This window comes from Sminthopsis crassicaudata, chromosome 3 (genome assembly GCF_048593235.1).
Source record: "Sminthopsis crassicaudata isolate SCR6 chromosome 3, ASM4859323v1, whole genome shotgun sequence".
Lineage (NCBI taxonomy): Eukaryota > Metazoa > Chordata > Mammalia > Dasyuromorphia > Dasyuridae > Sminthopsis > Sminthopsis crassicaudata.
In genome coordinates, this window is record NC_133619.1 from 300,137,324 (window position 1) to 300,160,875 (window position 23,552).

The following is a 23,552-nucleotide window of genomic DNA, read 5'->3' on the forward strand; positions in this document are numbered from 1 at the left end:
CCTTGGGGAGCTTACAAGCAATGGGGGAGACAATTTGAAAACAAATATATGCAAAGGAAGCCATATACAAAATAAATAGGAAATAATTAAAGGAAGGAAGGCAGTAGAATTAAGAGGGTACTCTGGTGACAGTTGGTGCAAAGGAACATAAATGGGAGCTTAAATGATGAATTTCAGGAACAGCTGGTAATCCACTTTGACTGGAATGTAGAATACAGTAAAATAAAAAAAGTGTTTGAGTTTGAGGAGCTCACAGTCTAGTGGAAGAGAAAATAAGTAGATAATTATGTACATGTGATTTATAAACAGGATAAATAATAAATTGTTTATAGAGGGAAGGGACTAGAAATTACAGAGAGATTGAAGAAGACTTTTTTGTCAAAGGTGAGATTGGAAGGAAGTCAGGGAAGTGAGCCCGGGAATTGAGCAAAGCAAGTGAGCTGAGATGAGGAAATGGAGAAAATTAAGTATAGTGAGCAGTGAGAAAATATCTAGAGCCAAGAAAAGAAGTGTCCCATTTTGTAGAACAGTCAGGAGGTTAGTGACACTGTAAGATTTTTTTCTCTGAGGCTGGGGTTAAGTGACTTGCCCAGGGTCATACAGCTAGGAAGATCAGATCAGATCTGAGATCAGATTTGAATTCCGGTCCTCCTGAATTCAAAGCTGGTGCTCTATCCACTGCGCCTCCTAGCTGCCCCCGACACTGTAAGATATAAGAAGACTGGAAAGTAGAAGAGAGCTAAGTTGTGAAAGTCTTTGAATATCAAATGGAATTTTCATTTTTAAATAATATTTTATTTTCCCAAATAAATGGATATGTAGTTTTCAACATTCATTTTTTAAAACATTGTGTTACAAATTTTTCTCCCTCCCTCCCTTATCTTCTCAAGACAAATTCTTATATAGATTATATATGTGCAATTCTTTTTTTAAATTTTTTTTTTATTCATTTTTCCAAATTATCCCCTCCCTCCCTCCACTCCCTCCCCCCAATGGCAGGTAATCCCATACATTTTACATGTGTTACAATATAACCTAGATACAATATATGTGTGTAAATACCATTTTCTTCTTGCACATTAATTATTAGCTTCCGAAGGTATAAGTAACCTGGGTAGATAGACAGTAGTGCTAACAATTTACATTCGCTTCCCAGTGTTTCTTCTCTGGGTGTAGTTATTTCTGTCCATCATTGATCAACTGGAAGTGAGTTGGATCTTCTCTATGTTGAAGATTTCCACTTCCATCAGAATACATCCTCATACAGTATTGTTGTTGAAGTGTACAGTGATCTTCTGGTTCTGCTCATTTCACTCAGCATCAGTTGATGTAAGTCTCTCCAGGCCTCTCTGTATTCCTCCTGCTGGTCATTTCTTACAGAGCAATAATATTCCATAACCTTCATATACCATAATTTACCCAACCATTCTCCAATTGATGAACATCCATTCAACTTCCAGTTTCTAGCTACAACAAAAAGAGCTGCCAAACATTTTGGCACATACAGGTCCCTTTCCCCTCCTCAGTATTTCTTTGGGATATAATCCCAATAGCAGCAATGCTGGGTCAAAGACTATGCACAGTTTGATAACTTTTTGGGCATAGTTCCAAATTGCTCTCCAGAATGGCTGGATTCCTTCGCAACTCCACCAACAATGTATCAGTGTCCCAGTTTTCCCACATCCCCTCCAACATTCATCATTATTTGTTCCTGTCATCTTAGCCAATCTGACAGGTGTGTAGTGGTATCTCAGAGTTGTCTTAATTTGCATTTCTCTGATCAGTAGTGATTTGGAACACTCTTTCATATGAGTGGAAATAGTTTCAATTTCATCATCTGAGAATTGTCTGTTCATATCCCTTGACCATTTATCAATTGGAGAATGGTTTGGTTTCCTATAAATCAGGGTCAGTTCTCTATATATTTTGGAAATGAGACCTTTATCAGAACCTTTACTTTTAAAAATATTTCCCCAATTTGTTACTTCCCTTCTAATCTTGTTTGCATTAGTAATGTTTGTACAGAAACTTTTTAGTTTGATGTAATCAAAATCTTCTATTTTGTGATCAATAATGATCTCTAGTTCTCCTCTGGTCATAAATTCCTTCCTCCTCCACAGGTCTGAGAGGTAGACTATTCTCTGTTCCTCTAATCTATTTATGATCTCATTATTTATGCCTAAATCATGGACCCATTTTGATATTATCTTGGTATATGGTGTTATATGTGCAATTTTTCAAACAGAATTTTCTATATGACTCTGAAAGTGATAGGGAACCACTGGAGTTTATTTTGCGAGAGACAGACAGAGAGAGAGAGAGAGAGAGAGAGAAAGAGAGAGAGAGAGAGAGAGAGAGAGAGAGAGAGGAAGAGAGAGAGAAAGAGAGAGAGAGAAAGAAAGAGAGGAAGAGAGAGAGAGAAAGAAAGAGAGAGAAAGAAAGAGAGGAAGAGAGAGAGAGAGAAAGAAAGAGAGAGAGAGAAAGAAAGAGAGGAAGAGAGAGAGAAAGAGAGAGACACAAAGAGAGAGACAGAGAGAGAGAGACAGAGACAGAGACAGAGAGAGAGACAGAGACAGAGAGACAGAGACAGAGAGACAAAGAGACAGAGACAGAGACAGAGAGATCTTCCAGACAAATTATCCAGCTTCAGTTCTCATTAAGGTATTTAATGTGACTAGCCAGCTAGAGGATATGTTCTTTTGAAACAAAAGACATGTGGATGTAGAACACTTAGATGGAGATTTTGTGTAGCCATGGTACACACAGAAGACACCTACATCAGGAGCCTGTTAGGTCAGGGACCATGTGGCAAGGGTGTTCATTTTACTGTGCTAATTCAAGAACCTGATTCGATGGGATTTCTAGCATCCTCCGATGATGGTATCATGTTATAATATGCCGACCTATTCTGAGAGTTACTGTCAGCATTGTCATGTCCTGGCTATTGTTGCTCCTTTCTGCTGGGCTTCAGCTCTCAGGGCCATCCGAGGGACTCTGTGCTCCTAATATTTCTAGTATTAATATCTAGAAAACCTCTCCCCTTGACTAGAGCCAGGCTGACCTTTTTTTTTTTTTTTAAAATTCATAGAGGCAGCTATGAATTACCATATTTGAACTAGATAAGCTAAGAAAAGGCAACAGAAAGTTCCCAAACCAAGACTGTTTGTTCTTTGAACTATTGTTTTCAGGTGTTGATATGAAGACCATGGTCCCATATAGCTATCTATTAAAAGGTCATGAAATTTGTAAAAACAAACAAAACCCTCCAAACCCCATTATGTTCCTCATTGTAAGTCTATATCCCCAAAACCTTTTTTTTTTTTTTTTTTTTTTTTGAGGATTCTGTCCAGAAAATTCTCAGGAACTACGTAGAGGCTGGGTTAAGGAAATCCAACTAACTCTTAAGATCATCTTAGATTTGTTATAAATAAAATTAGGGCAAGAACAGATCAGGTAAAGCATCTTGGCTACATTCTTTCCTTCTTTACATATATCTATCATCTACAAGTATCTTGTATATACTCTGCATATACTATCTATAGTCTCTGCATATACTATTCATCCAAATTTACAAAGCTAATCGGGCATTAGGATTATATGATGGTATTGAAAACCCCATTTTGTGTGTCTATTTTGAATGTTAGTATTAGAACAATTAAGGATCAGAACAATTAATACATGACTACATTTTTCTAAGAGTTAGTTTGCCATCAGTGAGACTTCAGAATATAGTTTGCCATGATTATATTTTTTGCAAGCATACTTCCGTCTCTTCCTATTCATTCTCTCTAGTTGCTTTAAACCATTTTCTTTACAAATTAAGATATATTATATACTTGCTTTTAAAATACCTTTAAGCTGCATATTTGGACTGAGAAAAATACCATTGATAATAGCTTATTCCCTTTTTGAAAATTATGTTAATATATGTGAAATCTCTCATTTCATTAAAATATAAAATTTTTAAATAGCAAAATCATCACTACTAGGATTTCCAGAGTAATTAATCTTGATGCATATTCATTATTGACCATTCTCATGATATGTACAAACTGACTTTTGAATGGGGATGTTGGGTATCTTTTGTATTGCTTGCTCAGTGTTATTTTGGGGTAAGTTCTAGATAAATATTATCTATTATTATTATTGTTATTATTCAGCTGTCAGGTAGCAAATAACATATTTATAACCTCTGCTACCTGTATACTTAAGCAAGACACCCTGGGGAATTCAGAAGTAATCAGTGTTAGATATTATGGAGATTATAAGCTTTAGAAAATTTGTTATAAAACTTGTCAAATTAGTCAAAACTAAAAGGAAAATCCTTAAAACTTTATCATTGTTAATCAAGAGCTGTGAAGATGAGTAAGGGGAGGTGTGGATAGACTGAGTCTCCCCAACCTTGTTGCTGCTCTTCCAGAATATGGAACTCATTGCTTCATTTGTGCATCTTTTTTCATTAAAGGGAATGAGGAAGAAGAAAGTAATACTTCCTGCTGGTATTTTTTGAAAATATCCCTGGGCTAATAGATATATCTCAGTCTTAGTTCTACTATCACCATTCTTCTTTCATTCCTCACACTTTGAATTACCTCATTATCATGCTGCAACCCTCCAGAAAGACCCTAAGGAATCTTGGGGTGGTTAGTGGAGTCCCAGGACTGGAATGAGGACATGAATTTCTTAGGAAGTTTCTAATCTCATTTCATCACGTCACTTTCTATCTTGACAGGTACTCTTTGTGACTCCTTTTCCTTATCTGTGCAGTGAGGAGGTTGTGAATGACCTTTCAGGTCCTTTTCCAACTCTAAAACTATGATCCAGTAATTCCTTAGAATCTCTTTTATTGAGTTCTTTCTCCTCTTCCAGGCTGCCTTTTTGGATAGGGAAAGTACACTCTCAAATGATTATTATTCTTTCCAGCACTTCTGCTTAATAAAGAGACTGCCCCGACCCCCTTGATTTAAAAGGAAGTGTCATTTGTTTTTTTTTAATATTTTGATGACTATTTCAGTATGATTGGTTTTATTTGTAATCGCATGTGTTTTGTAAATTTAAGAAAACACTTTTCTGAGAAGGGGTCCATAATCTTTATTAGATCTTCCCAAAAAGATCAAGAAAAAAAATGTAGTTCAAACTTCACTGGAGCTAGTTATTTATTTAAAATTTAACTACAAAACAGAAACAATTGCCATGTGCACAGCAAAACATGAAAGGATTCAAAATATAAAGGAATATACTTCCATTTTAAGAAAGCCTATGTAATAAATATGGCACATTATATTGAGAGCTGTCCATCTTTTCTTTGCTTTCTTTTAGGTTTTCTTTTGTTCTCTGCGGTGCATTTTTTACTTTATTACATAAGGGGGACATTTTACCTCCCCTCCCTCAAGAAGGCTACAATTAAGTGCAGATATATTTATATATACATGTGTGCATTCCTGTGTATGTGTATACACACACATACATTTATAGATATCTATAATAATACACATACACTCATATTTATCTATGTAGGACTGTTCTACACTTGTTTGTCCTTTGAAGGTAGATAACATCTTTCTTCATAGGGCTAATTCTTTCCATATTTTTCCTGAATCCACCAACTCATTTCTTCACTGGAGTTTTTTTAGAGTAATGGTTCACTGAAGACATTGTCCCCAAACTCTAATAAATGAAATAAATGCTTATTTAATGTTTAATTGATGCTTAAAATTTTATCTTCTCTATGTTGTTTTCAATCATCTCTGATATCTCATTTGGAATTTTCTTGGTTAAGATACTGAAATGGTTTGCCATTTTCTTCTCTACCTCATTTTACAGATGAGGAAACTGAGGCATATATGCTTAAATGACTTGTTCAGGGTCATTAGAGAGTGTCTAAGGCCAGAAAGATGAATTTTCCTGATTCTGAGCCAGCCATTCCATTTATTGTGCTACCTAATGTGCACTATGATACAACATATTTCTGGCCATTTTCTAGAACTTTTATAAGAGAGGTAGTATATTGAAAAGTTATTGGAGTGAGAATAAGAACTGGCTATGTGACATTGGATAAGTCATTTAATTAAATTAACAATAATAGCAATAATAAAATAATTAAAATAAGTTGTATAAAATAATAATAATTGACAATCATATAGAATTTATGTAGTTTATAAGGCACTTTATAGTTACAGAGGACTTAGTTCAATTTCAGGCTTTGCTATTTACTATCTGTATTACCTTAGAAATATCAGTTAACTCTTTTAGGTCCCAATTTACTTATCTATGAGAAGGAGTGCCAAAATCTCACTGTTTTTCCTATTACAAAATCTTTCTTGTGTGTGTGTGTGTGTGTCCATTTTTCTCCTCTTTTATAGTCACCACCCTAGTTTAGCCCCTTATCACTTGTAGAAAGTATTGTAATAGCATAAAAAAACTTTTTTTTATTATAAAGCATTTATATTTTTCCCCTTTATTTCTCTTCTTATTGGAAATAAACACATGTACATGCACAACTCTTTTAAAACACACATAATAAAACAATAAAAATATAATAATCTTCTATTAGTCTTCTTGCCTTAAGTCTCTTCCTTTTCTATCTTCCAAATATCCAAGTAATTTTTCTAAAAGTGTAGATTTTGTCATTCCCCTCCCCCCATTAAACTACAGTGCCTTTCTATTAATTCTAGAATCAAACTAAAAGTTTTCAATCACTTAATGTAACTTATAACCTGGACTCTTCCTACATGTCCAGTTTTCTTATGTTTTACTCTCTAACCACACTGATCTATTTGTTGTTCCCCAGAAATGATACTTTTTCCAATTCTTGGCTTCCTTACCTTTAGACTATCAAAACTTTATGTTTGGAATGATTTTGTTTCTCACTTTTAACTGAATTTCTTTAAAACTTAGTTTTGCCTTCTTTCTGATATTATCTTCTGTTAACACAGTCCTGACTTTTCTTCCACTTAACTTTTTGCCTTTCAGCAAGCGATTTCAGTGATTGCACTAGATTGTCTCTAAAGTTCTCTCAGTTCCCAGAATTCTCATGAAACTTTCTCTGTTGATAACATTCATTTGAAAATGGTCTTGGGTTTCCAATAGACCACCAACTACAATTATCAGGATGAGTCACCAGGATGATATATCAGCTGGAAAGAGCTATACAAGATTAATAGAAGCAACAAATCTAGAATGAGGAGAGGAATAATTCTGTTGCACACTGTCCTGGTCAAATTGTATCTGAGAATAATGTTCAATTCTGGCTACAGCATTTTAGTTAGGATATTGATGAGGTAGATATAGAATATTAGAGGCACAGAGGTGGTACAGTGGACAGAAGACTGGATCTGGAGTTAGGAGGATCTGAGTTCTAATTTAATCTCAGACAGATTTACTAGTTGGTTGACTCTGAGCAAGTCATTCAACCTCATTTTCCTTAGCTATAAAATGGGGATAATAGTAAAGCAAATGCCTCCTAAAGTTGCTGTCAGGATGAAATCATATTTATAAAATGCTTAGCACAGTGCCTGGCATTTAGCTACTATATAAATGCTCGTTGTTGTTTCTTAGAGAGGTGTCTGGGGACACTGACAAGTTGTCCTACAGAATAATACAATCCCACAATTGGTATGAATCAGAAGCAGGGATTGCACCTCATATGTCCAACTCTGAAGCCAGGTTTTTGTCTGCTAAGAGTTCAGCTTAACAGAAGGGGGGAAAATGCTTAACAGCTCTGCAATGTGTGTGTGTGTGTGTGTGGGTGGGTGTGTGTGTGGGTGGGTGTGTGTGTGTGTAAATTTGGCTTGCCCCTTCTTCCTCCTTCTCTTGTTCCCACTTTTTCTCCCCATCCTCTTCTTCCTCCTCCTCCTTTTCTTCTTCCTTCTCTTCCTTTTCTGCTCCTCTTTTTCCTCTTCCTCCTTCTTCTCCTTTTTCTCCTCCTCCTCTTTCTTTTCTTCCTCTTCGTCCTGTTCCTCCTCTTCCTCTCCGTCCTGTTCCTCCTTCTTCCTCTCCTTTTTCTCCTTCTCCTCTCCCCCTTTCCCTTCTTCTTCCACATATATACATATGCCTTTGATACATGCTGATTGTAGTATTGTGTATTGTAGAAGACAATATTTCAGTATCCCCATTCTTTCTTTTTTTTTCTTTTTCCTTCTCCTTTTCCTCTTCCTTCTCTTCTTCTGCTTCCTTCTCCTTTTTCTTATCTTCTTTTTCCTCCTTTATCTCCTTTTGCTTCTCTTCCTTTTTCTCCTTTTCTTCACTGCCCCCCTCTATCATCTTTTTTTAAAAAAGCAGCTTGTGGCTGCTTTTATTTATCTGAGTCAATATTATACTGTTATTGTTTATTATCAAGTATTGCATTTCCTATAAACATTAATACCTTCTTAAGAAAAGATCCCTGGATAGCAGAATCACTTTTACAGTCTGGCAGGAGTTTAGACATAGTTGTACCTAACCATGGCATGTGACTGACTAAATTTCATAAAATGTGAAAAGGCAGTTGCTGGGAAGACATTTTTCATTTTTTGAAATGATAGTTTATTTGAAAGGCACTCAAATCCCTTTTCTTCTGGAATGGAGCCAAATACATTTACCACTTTCCTGTGTGAAGTCCTGTGTAGCTTTGGAATGTCCTTTCCAATCCTTCCCACAACCCCGGCATATCTACAGATTGACATCCTATACATCCTGCAACACCTACTTAGAAATTCTAATTCCTCCATGGTCTTTCTAACTTACTTCCAGTTACAAGCTATTTCTGCCATCTCTTCTTTTAGCCCTCCATACTCTTATGTCCATATTCTAATCTAACTTGGGTAATATTTTCTTTGGAAAGGTTGAAATGGTAGAACAGTAGTGGCAATAGAGAAATTCATGATGGACATGAGCAAGTTTTGATGTAGTACATATTATGACCTAGTTAGAAGTGTTTTTAGTCCTGGGAAGACATATATGAGCTAATGGAAAATGAAGTGGGTAGAACCAGAAGAATATTATATATAGTAATAGCAATATTATAAGGAAAGACTCAGATACTCTGACCAAAACAATGATCCAAGATAATTCCAATGGAACCATGATGAAAAATGCTTATCTACCTCCAGAAAGAAAGCTCTAAATGAACTTTAAATGCAGATTGAAATGTATTTTTAAGACTTTATTTTTATTTTCTTATTTTGTTCATGTTTTCTTTTGCAATATGGCTAACAGGGAAATATGTTTGACTTGACCTCACACATATAATTGAAATCAAAGTACTTCTCCTTCTTCTCCACTCTCTCTTTTGTCATTATAATTTAATATAGCACAATAATATTTTATTACTTTTGTCTACCATAGCTCATTCACTTATCCCCCAACTGATGGACACTTACTTTGTTTCCAGTTTTTGCTATGAAAAAAAATTTGCTGTAAATATTTCTGTCCACATGTTCCTCTGCCTTAGATCTCTGACTTATGTGAATTAGTCAAAAGGCATGCACAATTTATTGTATTTGGGGTATAATTGAGATAAATTGTTTTCTACAATGGTTAGACTATTTCACAGCTTTACCAACAATATCAGTGTGCTTGATTTCCCCTAACCATTCCAAAATTGCTATTTTCCTTTACTGTCATTTTTGCCAATCTAAATGTGAGGGAAAATCCCAGAGTTATTTTAATTTGTATTTATCATGTTTTTCGTGATTTAAATTCTGCTGCAGACACTTGTTAGCTATATAATCCTGGGCAAGTCATCAATCTCTTAACCTCAGTTTTTTTTTATTTATAATTAGGATAAAACAGTATCTATATGATAGATTGTAAAGATCAAGTGAGATAAAATGTAAAGCAGACTACTTTTGGCAGCACACCACATAATTGCTTGAGAGATAAGATATAGAAATTTTAAAATTCCTGTAGGTCCATTGTTTGCAGAACAATGCAGTTAAAAAAAAAAAAAAGCTCGACTCAGTAAAATAAAATGCTATTGTAAAAAAAAAAATCTAACTTCAACTGAGCTACTCTAACATCTATGTTAAAATCACACATGATCTTTTTGGCAGTTGAGCTTGCACAGATAACTTTGTTCAGTGACCTGTGAGTATAACCAAGAGCACATCTTAAATTTTCATCAGAAGCAGAAAGGATGTCTTCACTGAGTGAAACTAAGTAGCAAAAAGATTTTCTGTCATTGTTGAGATTCCCTAAATTCGTCTTTTTGTAGATTTCATGTTCCTAGTCACATTGAGTCTCAGGAGACTAAAAGGTTTACTCACATAAATTGCAAATGATTTGAAAGAAAAACCCAGTAGAAAAAACAAGTGGATGAAAAATTTATGATATCTAGAATTATGGTGAGCAACTAGAATATAACCCATCATATCATTTGGGGTACAGTTGTTTTTTTTTCCTCTGGATTGCTTTGGGAAATTGTTAGTGAATTGAGTGATTTTTAGAATCATGGAAGAGAAAAACATATTAATTTGTTTGGCTTGCCAGTGAATAGCATACTTTTTACTAAACAATGATGGGGAAAAACTAAAATTTTAAACTGAACTACACTAAAATTCTGTTTTTAAAAATGCCTTTTTCATATGCCTTTGTTTTCAAAGGCGAGATAAAGTAAACCATTGACCTGGGGTACTTACTAGCTGTGTGACCCTTAAATCACTTAACCCCATTTGCCTCAATTTCCTCATCTGTAAAATGAGCTAGAGAAGGAAATGCAAACCATTTCTGTGTCTTTGCCAAGAAAAAAACCCTGAAATGACTAAATGACCAAAAAATATAGTGTAGTTCAGAGGTGTTAAAATTCTGTCCCTTGGGTTGCATGCAGCCCACAGAGCAGTTGGGGCTGGAATCAGATTATGATATGATTGGAACATTTTAACAAAATAAAATTTAAAAATGCAATCTAACACAGATAATAATTTAATTCATGTGGAGCCTTTAAAGATCTTTTCTAGTTGAGTTTGATGCTACCCGAGTACTGTGTAAAGAACTATATGGAAGTTAGAAAAGTGCAAATTTAAATCTCATCTTAGATAGATACTGATTGTATAACCTAATAAGTCATTTAGCTCCTCATTTCCTCCAAGGAATTCTTTTTAAATTTTTTTTCCTTTTCCTTCCTTTCTCCCTTTTTCTCTCCCTCTCTCCCACTTCCCCAATATACCAATCTGATATAAGTTAAACATGTGCAATTCTTCTAAACATATTTCCACATTTCATCATGCTACGCAAGAAAAATCAGGTCAAAAGGGGAAAAAATGAGAAAAAACAAACAACAAAAAGATGAAAATACTATACTTTGATCCACATTCAGTCTCCATAGTTCCCTCTCTGGATGCAGATTCCAAATCTACTGAATTGCCTTGAATCACTTCATTAATCATTAAATCACCACATAATTTTGTTATTACTGTGGACAGTACTGTGAACTGTGTTCTCTTGGTTCTGCTCACTTCACTTAGCATCAGTTTATATAAATCTTTTCAGGCTTTTCTGAAATCAGTTTGCTCATATTTCTTATAGAACAATAATATTCCAGAACATTCATGTATCATAACTTATTCAGCTATTCTCCAACTGATAGACATCCCCTCAATTTCCAGTTCCTTCCCATTACAAAAAGAGCTGTCACAAACAGTTTTGCACACCAATATTTCTTTTTGATAAACGTTTGAGCTCTAAATGTTTTTCTCTCTTTCCTATTCCCCCTCTCCAAGACAGCAAGTAATCTGATATAGGTTATACATGTACAATCATGTTAAACATATTTCCACATTATCCATGTTGTAAAAGAAGTAGCAGAAAGGAAAAGCCACCCAAAAAAGTTTAAGAAAACATTATGCTTAGATCTGCATTAAACTCCATAGTTTTAATTTTTAGTTCTTCCAAGTATTATGTGGATATGGAGTTTTTCTTATTCCAGACCTAGGACTCTATCCATTTCCCCAACAAGGTGACTCAGAAGAGAGTGGGATAGAGAGAGTGGCTGGAGGGGTCAGTATATTTATACAAATATTTATAGTCTAATACATTCTCTATAATTCTTAGAGGGGAATGGAATAATCAATAGTCATGGAGAAGTCAGAAGATAATTTTGGCAACAGCAATGATAGATAATTGAAAGAGGGAGAAGAGGTGGATTGTAATGAGCTAGGCAAGAATTCATGGAACCATAGATGTAAAGTTGGGAGGGATTTTAGTGGTAATCTAGTTTAAATCCCTTATCTTTTTAAAATTGCCTTTTATTTTTCCAAATACATGCAAAAATAATTTTCATCATTTATATTTGCAAAATCTTATGTTCCAAATTTTCTCCTTCCCTCTCCCTTCCCCACTTTTCTAGACAGCAAGCAATCCAATATAGGTTAAACACGTGCAATTCTTCTAAAAATATTTCCATATTTGTCTTGCTGCACAAGAAAAATCAGATTAAAAAGGAAAAAAATAAGCAAGCAAGCAAAAAACAAGAAAAAGGTAAAAACACTATGTTTTGATCCATAGTTCTCTCTCTGAATGTGGATGGCTTTTTCCATCACAACAGACTACTCATCTTCTTGGTAAAAACTGTGGCTTTTCTAGATATGAAACATTCCTGATCACACAGATAGTAGATAGCTGAATCAGTATTTGAACCTGTGTCATCTTCAATTCCAAGTCTATGAAGCTTTTTCTGGTGTGGTACCCAAACTTTGAACTAGGATCTCCATTTCTACTAAGTTTTGAAGGAGAGAAAAAGTTTGTTGACTTTTTAAAATCAAGGTAACCCTTCTCCTCTTTGCCATGATGACTTGCCAAGATAAGGATTTTACTAATGGCACATTAATCAGACACATTCTTCCCAACATCAACAGAGTTGTCAGCTGGCAATTCCATTCACAGCTACTGATGACCTGGCCTGAACTTTTTGTTTACTGATGGCTTGATCTAAGTTTTATTTCTCCTAGGGGACATTGCTCTTTCGGAAATAAAAGCCATGCATTTAAGCTCAGACTGAAGAAATGTTAGAGATTAAAACTTCACAAATAGAACATACTAATAATATTTACACCATGTGGCCTTAGCCAGTTTTCATTTGTAGAAGAGGAAAATTTTTTCTCTTGAGTGATTCTGTGATTTCTTTGACTCTGCCATATAAGTTGGTATAAAATTAGTACATTTGCTGCTCCAGCTAAAACCTTTGTTTGTCCATATGTACATTCAGATCATTGGACTTTCTTCTCCATCAGTGAGCCACTTTACTGTATCTGCTAAAAAACTGTCCAGAACTCATTATTGTGCTTTCTAAAGAAGAATAAAAGGGAATGTGATTTCAGGTAGCACATCTTACTTGCATTTAAAGCAATCATTTGATCACATTCCACTGAAGTTGAATGAGATATTAATTTTACTTTCAAGACTTGATGATCAAAGGCTGAAATATCAGCACAGATCATTTGGTATGTTATAAATAAGCAGATTTCAGGAGGCCTGCATGACCGCCTGTGATAGACTGGAAATGAATGTAACTATCCATCAATTGACACATATTTATTAGAAAACTGCAAAGATGTTCAAAGGACATCATGTTTGACGTTCCAGAACCCAGATTCTTAAACTGTGGGTAACAATCCTATATGGGGTCTCATGATTAAATATGGGGGTTGTGCAGTTACATTTTATTATCAGTAAATATTTGATTTATATACTTATTTTATAAACCTGTATACTCAGAGTCAAAATTTCTTGGGGGAAAAAGGGGTCAGGAGTGGAAAAAGTTTTAAGAAGTACTGTTCTAGAGGACATGGTCCCTTACTGCTAGGAATTTATAATTTTGATTAAAAGTTGAATGACCGTGGATTTTCATGTGGGATTTTCACTGCTATAGAGAGTAACCCTCAAAGGTTCAGAATTTATGGCTAAAAGGGATCTTATTTTAAATTTAACCCCCTCTTTGTTGTTTGATTCTTTGTGACCCTGTTAGGGGTTTTCTTGGCAAAGATACTGGAGTGGTTTGTAATTTCCTTTTCCAGTTTGTTTTACAAAGGAGAAAACTGAGGCAAACAGGGTTAAGTAGCTCAGGAGCACACGCTATAGTGTCTGAGGTCAGATTTGAATTCATGAAGGTAAATTTTCCTGACTTCATGAATGTCACTCTATGCACTATGGTGCCACCTAGCTTTTAGATGTTCCATTTTCATAAGATCTCACAGGTAGTAAGGTATCTGATAGGATTTGGACTCCAAATTCTAACTCCATTCCTTTTATTTGTTTGCCGGTTTTTAAAAACATCCATTAAAAAATATTTGAGTTTCAAATTCTTTTCTTCCTCCTGCTCCTCCCCATCCATTATTGTAAGATATATATTATGTAAATCATATTTACATATTAGCCATGTGGCCATAAAAAGCAAGAAAAATAAAAAATAAAATGAAAAAATATGCTTCCATTTGCAGTCAGAATTCATTAATTTTCTCTCTGGAGGTGTATAACATTTTTCATCTTGCTGGCTTTGTTTCTTTTAAGACAACATTCTTAATCAATGCTGGGTGAATGAATATTCTCTTTTTTTCTTCTTCCATGGATATAAAAATAGCCTATAGTTTATGAAGTGCTTCCAAGGGTTTCATGTGATTTTTAAAAGAGTCCCACTGAACAGGTTGAGGGCTGGCATTATTATCTTCAGTTTACAAATAAGGAAACTAGGATTCAGAGAATTTAAATGACTTGCCTCAGGTCATACAGCTGAACTGGAACTCCTATGCCATTTATTATAGAATACTAAATAAAACCAAACTTTGAAAAATGATCATTTTCTTTTCCTCTGCTACCCAACTTTTCATGTAAGTGGAATACAAATCACTGGTCTTTTGTTGATCTATAATTTTAAGCATTTTGTTATTTGAGGGAAAGCTAAAGAAAAAAAAAAAGAGAAGAGGCATAAAAGTGTCTCAGGAGCTTGTGAAAACACTTTTTAGTAGAGCAAACCTTAGTTTACTGGTTTCTATTAATTGACAAAATTTTCATGTTGCCAGAAACTGGCAGCTGGCTACTGCTCACGTTGGTGACTGATTAAACACAACTGAAATATTGGCTTGTTCTTCGGTACCTTGGGGTCTGGAAATTATAAGCAGATAAACAAAGCAGATTTTTAATCTCCAAGGGGATTAGACTATTTAGCAGCTCTCCTTAAAATGGCTTTTAACTGAAAAGTTCTCTTTGCTTTTTCCCTTGCAAATGTTTGAGATGTGTACATGTGTATATATATTTTTCCTCCCAACCACAAATGACTTTTGTTGTAAATGGAAAAAATAAATTTCAAATTAAGAACAATATGGGTTAAATCTAGATGTAACTAGATCCCAAAGGCTTAAAATCACATTGATAACTAAGAATCTCAGGAAGGTTAGTGCAGTCTTTTCATAAATCTCTACATTGGACATCTTACAAAAATTTGACTTATAGTAAATGTAGAAATTTTGTATCTCATTAAATGTTTAAACTTTTATTTTTTTTTCTCCATAGGATTCAGAGATTAGCTTAAGGATAAATGTCATCTGTTAAAAATGTTTAACAAAACTGATTCAGTTGGGGATAGGGTTGGGTATATTGGAGAGAATGGAGAAAATGGACTCTTTATCAAGAGAGACAGTGTGTAAACTGAATGAATAAGAATATCAGGAATAGAGAAAGAATGCATTAGGTGCATTGGGTAGCATCCAAATCAAAAATCTCATTAGAATGAAGCAACTAGGTATCACATAAAAGAGTAGACTTGGAATCAGGAAGACTCAAGTTTAAATTCTACCTCTGGCACAAATTAAGTGATTCTGCATAAAATATGAGTTTACATACATGTATACACATATATACATGGATATGTATGTAAATACTAGCTGTGTGAGCCTGGACAAGTCATTTAACTCTATTTGCCTCAGTTTTCTCATCTGTAAAATGAGCTGGAAAAGGAATGAAAAACCACTCCCTTATCTTTGCCAAGAAACCCAAATGAGGTCATGTGGAGTCAGACATGACTCAAACAACTAAACAACAATGTACATATGTATGTGCATATGTGCATGTTTATACATTTCTTCTCTTTTAGCTTGTAAATTCTTTGAGGACAGAAGCTTGAAATTTTTTTCTTTTATCCCTATTGTGGAGCACATAATAGATGCTTAATAAATGTCTGAATCTTAATGTACTTATTGATATATTTTAAAGGAAAGCAGGTTATTGCTTGTTTAAGCAGAAGACCTAAACTGTTGTTCTAGGGCAGGGTTTTAAAATTTGTATCTATTTTATATACATACACACATACAAAAATTTTCCCAAATTACATGTTAAAAATTATTTTTAAGATTTTTAAAAAAAGATTTGAACTCCAAATTTTATTCCTCTTTTCCTTCCTCTTCTCCTCCTTCCTGGGATGATAAACAATAAGTTATAAATTTGCAATCATGTAAAACATTTCCAAATTAGTCATTTTGTATAAGAAGTCTTGAGTAAAAACAAAGGAAAGAATGTGGAAAATAGCATGCTTCAGTCTGTATTCAAACAATAATTCAAACAGTTCTTACTCTGGGGGCAGATGGTATGCTTCATCATTGATCCTTTGGAATTGTCTTGCATTATTGTATTGCTAAGAGGAATAAGCTACTCCTAGTTTGTCCTACAATGTTGATATGACTGTGTACAACATTCTCCTAGTTCTGTTCACTTCACTTTATATCAGTTCATGTATATCTTTTCAGGCTTTTCTGAAATTATCCTGCTTGTTATTTCTTATAGCATAATAATATTCCATTATAACTATTTGCCACAACTTCTTTAGCTATTGGATTAAATTGACGGGCATTCCCCCAATTTTTAATTTTTTGGCCACCAAAAGAACTGTTAAATTTTTTTTTACAAATAAAGACTTCCCCCATCTATCTTTAAGAAAAAAAAATTATCTTTGGAATATAGATCAGAATGCTGAATCAAGGGATATACACAGTTTTATAGCCTCTAGGGCAGGTTTACCAAAAAAAAAAAAAATTCACCTTTGTTTGCTATTAGTCTTTAATGATGACACATGAATGTGTTTCAGGAGAAATCATGCCGGTGACCGAGGAAAGGCACTACAAGTGATGCTTCAGGTTCTTCAAACGTGTGATCATCCTGCTCCAGATATGTTCTGCCTTTGTGGGAGAATTTATAAGGACATATTCCTTGATTCAGATTGCAAGGATCTGGAAAGCAGGGATTCTGCCATTGAATGGTAAGATCAAATTATATTTCAAATCAATTTGTGTTTTATATGTAAGGTGACAAAATTGCATAAGTCCACCCACACTAAGTATGGCAGTTAGGTGGTGCAGTGGATTACGTGCCAGACCTGGTGTCAGGAATACTTATCTTCCTGAGCTCAAATCCAACCTCAGGCATTTATTGTGTGACTGGGTAAATCACTGAACTTGTTTGCCTCAGTTTCCTCATCTGTAAAACTGTTAGAGAAGGAAATAGCAAACCACTCTAGCATCTTTGCCAAGAAAATCCTAAATGGGGTTATGAAAAGTCAGATACAGAATCAGACAACTGAACAATAATGATAACATTTGTGGGTTTCATTCTCCATAATGGCTAAATGAGAAACATATTTAAAATTCAGAGAATGGTGGATCTGGACTTAGAGGACCTAGCTTCAACATCTGTATCTGAATTTTATTATCTGCATGATTCTGGGCAAATCACTTAACTTCTGCCTCAGTTTTCTCAAAAGGGTCAAACAGTGTGACCCATATGTTGTCCAAACCAGATAAAAATATGATTAGGAAATTTTTCATAAAATTAATAAAAATGCAATTTTCCATTATGAGTCTTTTGGAATTCTCTTGAATCACCATTTTGCTGAGAAGAACTAAGTCCACCATAGTTGATCATCACACAATGCTGTTACTGTGTACAGTGTTTTCTTGGTTCTGCTCATTTCACTTAGCATCAGTTCCTGTAGGTCTTAACAAGCTTTTCTAAAAATAGCCTGCTCATCATTTCTTACAGGACACTAATATTTCATGTATTCATATACCATAACTTATTCAGTCATTCCCCATTTTATGGGCATAGTGTAAACCATTCAATATGAGATTAACAGAAGTCCTTATATACAGTTTAGTAGCTCCTGTTTCATTTTAAGTTTAATTTCATTGGACTAGATGATCTCTTAGGTACTTTCCATCTTTAAATCTATGATTCTGCCAGCTCATGTAGTACTTTATGGTTACCAAGAAACTTATGTGTATGATTGTAATTGAGCTCTTCCATACGGATTTTGCAAAAATCATATGGGAATATGAGGAAATTGAGTCTCAGAATCATTAAATGATCTTCCTGTAGACATATAGAACTCAAATTAGAGTGCCTAGCTACAGTAGGTGCTTAATAAAGGAAGGTGCTGAGAGGTTAAGTGATTTCTTATAATTATCTAATTGATATATGTCATAGGCAAGACTTGTACTCTGGACTTCAAAGTTAGCCCTTTATCCACTATGAATTGTTATCCCTCTCTGAATATCCTTATATCACATTCACTAGAAAAGATTCTTCCTCATCCATAATCCCTATTAAACCTGACTCTCTTGATAATTTAATCCAGTAATTCTATTTTCATCATCATTTGGGTAATCAAGTAACTTAAGGGGTACAGATTAGCGCTATTGTTGCTATTTTGTCACTGGGGAAAACTGAGTCACAGAAAAGGGACCTCTTTCCCATTATATTGTACAGGTGTTAATAGTAGGGCTATAGTGTCAATTTTTAAAAAATTAAAAATTTTCCTTTTTTTTTGAACTTAATAGTATTTTATTTTTTCCAATTATCTGTTAGGATAACCTTCAACATTCATTTTTGTAAGATTTTGAATTCCAATTTTTTTCTCCTTTCCTCTCTTTCCCCCCTCTTCCCCAAGACAGCAAACAATCTGATATAGGTTATTTATGTACAGTCCTATAAAACATATTTCCATAGTAGTCATGTTGTGAAAGAACTCAGAACAAAGAGGAAAAACCACAAGAAAGAAGAAAAAAAAACAAAAAAAAATGAAAATAATACACTTTTATTTGCATTCAGAGTCATAGCTCCCTCTAGATGTGGATGGTATTTTCCATCATGAGTCTTTAGGAATTGTCTTAGACCATTCTATTGCTGAGAAGAGCTAAGTCTGTTAGAGTTGATTATCACACAATGTTGCTGTTACTATGTATTATGTTCACCTGGTTCTGCTCACTTCAGTCAGCATCAGTTTATGTAAATCTTTTCAGGTTTTTCTGAAATCTACCTGCTCATCATTTCTTATAGCACAATAGTATTCCATTATATCCATATACCACAATTTGTTTAGCCATTCTCCAATTGATGGATATCCCCTCAATTTCCAATTCTTTGCCACCACAAAAAATAAAAACAGCTGCTATAAATGTTTTTGTACTCCTTCCCCCCTCTTTATGATCTTTTTGGGATACAGAATCAATAGTGTTTTTGCTAGATAAAGAGGGATGCACAGTTTATAGCCCTGTGAGCATAGATTCAAATTGTTCTCCAGAAGGATTGGGTCAGTTCACAATTCCACCAGAAATCTTCTCTAACATTTATCATTTTTCTTTTCTGACATATCAATCAATCTGATAGATGTGAGGTAGTAGCTCAGAGTTATTTTGATTTATATTTGATTGATTTAGAACTTTTTTATATGACTAGATAGCATAAATTTTTCATCTGAATATAGTTGCTTCATATTCTTTGACCATTTATCAATTGGGGCATAACTTGTATTCTTATAAATTTAACTCAAATTTTCTATATATTTGAGAAACAAGGCCAAAGACTACAGCTTCTGGAAAAAAAACTCATTATTTGGCAAACACTTCTGGAAATACTAGGAAAAAACATGGCAGAAATTAGGCATAGGCCAATATCTCACATATACCAAAATAAGGTCAAAGTAGGTTAATGATTTAGACATAAAGGGTGATATCATAAGCAGATTAGGAGAGTAAGGAATAGGTTATCTGTCAGATCTATAGAGAAGGGAAGAATTTATGAGCAAACAAGAGCTAAACAACATTATAAAATTCAAAATGGATAATTTTAATTAAATTAAAAAGGTTTTGAATAAATAAAACCAATGCAACCAAGGTTAGAACGAAAATAGAAAACTGGGAAACAATTTCAACCGCTAGTGTTTTGATTAAAGACCTCATTTCTCAAATATAATTGCAATTTGTGCCTAAAGCTGGTGTTTAGACTTCTAGATCTCAAAGCTAGGTCCTCCCTGACAATGCATTTACGTGCTTTGAGAGATTCCTATTTTGTCATACAACCTAGCTATGTGATAAAAGTCAAGAAATCTAACATAGTTAGCACATGATCAGATTTTTCTGATCTTTAATCAATGCCATGGAAATAGTGTTAGACTTAGGTCTGGGACTTGTGAATGTCCACATTTACTAGCTACCACGTTCTTTCTTCTCTGCTGATACGTGTTGTGGCAGAAAAAGATGTATGTGAAACAGTGTGTCTAGAGACGGCATCTATGTGAAAACAAGCATATATAAAATTCTAAATATGATATCCTCATCTTCCTTTATGTAGTACCTTTTGTCTCATTCTTTTAAATGCTGAAAACCAGTGACTATTTAGGATTCAAGATACTAAAGCATGATGTCACTTAACACCTAAAATAAGCTTCCACGAGGTGTTCTTTAAATTTTATTTATCCTTTTTGTGTTCTATATCACCTAGATTTCTCACTTTGTACCTACTCTATTTCTAGATTTGTAAAAAGAAAGAAAAAAGAAGTTCTGTAAAATTAACCAGCTATAAAAAGTAAAATATTATATACAATATTCTAAACTTATGGGTCCTCCCCTTCCAACTGGAGCAAGGAATTTTCTTCTCTCTTTTGGGGGTCAAATTTAATCATAATAAGAAGGCAGCCAGTCAATGAAAGAGAGAGAGTACTGGATCAGTATAGTATCATATAAGATAGTGTTTGTAAAGCCCTTTGCAAACTCTAAAGCGCAAAATAATTGTTAGCTATAATTCTTATTTTAAAAAATTATTATTCATAGCATTCAGTTCCATATGTTTTGTCATGGAGAACTTTTAATTAGGAGCCAGAAGAACTGGTTTCTAGTGTCAAATTCATTCCTAGTTGAGTATATCCTTGAGAAGATTAAACTCATTGTGGTATCATCTTCCCATCTCAGTAGACTATTTCCAGTAAATCATTAAATACTATTGGACAGATTTAATGCAGCAGTTCTTAATCTATGGTGCATGGACCCCCACAGAGTCTGTGAACTTGCTTTTTTTGACATTTTAATATTAAATATTAAATAACAATATAAATATAATTGATTTTCTCTGTATTCCTCTGTTTTATTTTGTGCCTTTAAAGACATTGTTCTATGAAAGGATTCAGAGGCTTTACTGAACTGTCCAATAGGTCCATGGCATAGAAAAAGTTAATAACTCCTGCTCTAAAGAGGAAAATCTTTGTGAAAGTATTTTGAGAAGTGTCAAGCACTATGAAGATGTGAAAGATCATATTCAGCAATATCTCTGTTTCTCCAATAAAACCCTACTCTGATGCCCTTCAATGGCATGGAGGGGACCCTGGTTCCTGAAGATGACACTAAGAGATAGTGAAAAATCTGTCCAAAACCTGCTGGCCAGAAACCAGTGTAGTTTAATTTTTGCTCAAGAGACACTACCAGATGTTGAGTTAATGAAGATCACATGTTAAGATATGGAGGAAGACTTTGCAGCAATGAAATCATGTAGTCTCCCCCGTCCCCAAGTTTTCTACTTTTGTAGTTTATTGTTATTTAACCAATTAGAGATTTTTTTTCTAGTTATTTTTTTCTCCCTCCCCCTCCTCCTACAAAACCCAGTTCAAATAAGCATAGTTAAGGAAAATGAATCCTTGTGTTGACCATATTCAAAACCGTGTTCCATCCTGCCTATGAGTCCATCGTTTCCCTGTCATGAAGTGGGCAGCATTCTTCATCTATGGGATCTCTAGAATCCTGGTGCCTCGCTGTCTTAAATATTCCATATAGTATATATAGCATATAATAACTCTGCTAATGAAAAAGATACTTCTGATAGACATATTAAAAATTTCATTATCAGGGCATTAAGGTGGTATACTGGATAGAGCACTGACCTTGGAGTCAGGAGACCCTGAGTTCAAATATGACCTCAGAAATTACTAGCTGAGTGACTCTAGGCAGGTTACTCAACCCCAGTTGCCTCAAACACACACACACACACACACACACACACACACACACACACACACACACGCATGTACAATCAGGTAGAAATAGGGGTCTTTGAGTCTGAGTACCATAACAAAGCAAAGGGATCCATATACACACTGTCTGTTTTTTGACCCCTACTCTCATTCAGGTGATTCAGGATTCATACTCCTTCCTTCCTTGACTCTTAGGTTTCTTTGGTGTGTATGTATACACATGCATACAGAAGTGGCAGTATTTACACTTTTTATAATCTTCAGTGCAGTGAATTGAGATCATATAACTTTTTAAAATAGCATTTTATTTTTCCAAATACATGCAAAGTTTTTAACATTCACCTTTGTAAAACCTTGTGTTCCAATTTTTTCCCCTTTCTTCCCCCCTTCTCTATCCTCTGGATAGAAGATAGCAATCAGAAATAGGTTAAACATTTGCAATTCTTCTAAACATATATCCACATTTGTCATGCTACACAAGAAAAATCAGATCAAAAGGTGAAAAAACATGAGGAAAAAAATACCAAGCAAATAAACAACAACAAAAGGTGAAAATACTATGCTTTGATCCACATTCAGTCTCCAAAATTCTCTCTCGGGATGCTAATGGCTCTCTCCATCCCAGGTCTATTGGAATTTCCTTAAATCATCTCATTGTTGGGAAGAGTCAAGTTTATCACAGTTATATCATCACATATAATCTTGTTACTGGATCATACATACCTTTAATTCAGATTGCACTTCCTTTATCCTCAGTGAAAAATCTAGAATTTATTTCAGCTCTTTTTTTCCTCATTGATCCCTTTGGCAGTGTGGTGAAAACTATCGATCTCTTGTCAGAGTACTGTTTTAATATCATTGAAGGAAATGCTAAATTTAAATTGGTGAACAAAAAAATGTATAATTTTCCTCCTCCAAGCCTATTTCCTCCCCTTGAAATTTACCTAAGAACCCTGGAACTATTAATTCTCTTGTAGCATCTTGAATCAAAGGGATCTCAGAGGCTAGCTAGTCCAACCCTCTCATCTAGTAGATGAGGAAGCTGAAGTCCAGATATGTTGCTTGACAAAAAAAAAAAAAAAAATCACACAGTAATATATATTAGGGATGGGATTTGAATTCAGGTCCATTTGACTACAGAACCAATTCTCTTACCACTGTATTATACTTCTAAGTCTGATCCTTGGCTTCCCTGGGAAAGGTCTATATATAAACTAATAATATAGTCTCCATTGTCACTAACTTGGTTCTGAGAAAACTGTATTCTCCAATCTTCTTTGTCTCCAAGGTTACTATT

At 34.4% G+C, this 23,552-nt stretch overlaps 1 protein-coding gene across 2 annotated transcripts in view; it reads left to right on the forward strand.

Annotated features, from left to right (window-relative positions):
• Nucleotides 1-23,552, forward strand: part of MAP3K15 (mitogen-activated protein kinase kinase kinase 15) — a 132,651-nt gene that overhangs the window by 51,382 nt on the left and 57,717 nt on the right. For both annotated transcript variants that reach the window (XM_074300970.1, XM_074300971.1), the window contains exon 7: nucleotides 17,048-17,218. In XM_074300970.1, coding sequence (XP_074157071.1) covers nucleotides 17,048-17,218 — 171 coding nt within the window. The remainder of the gene's footprint in view (nucleotides 1-17,047; nucleotides 17,219-23,552) is intronic.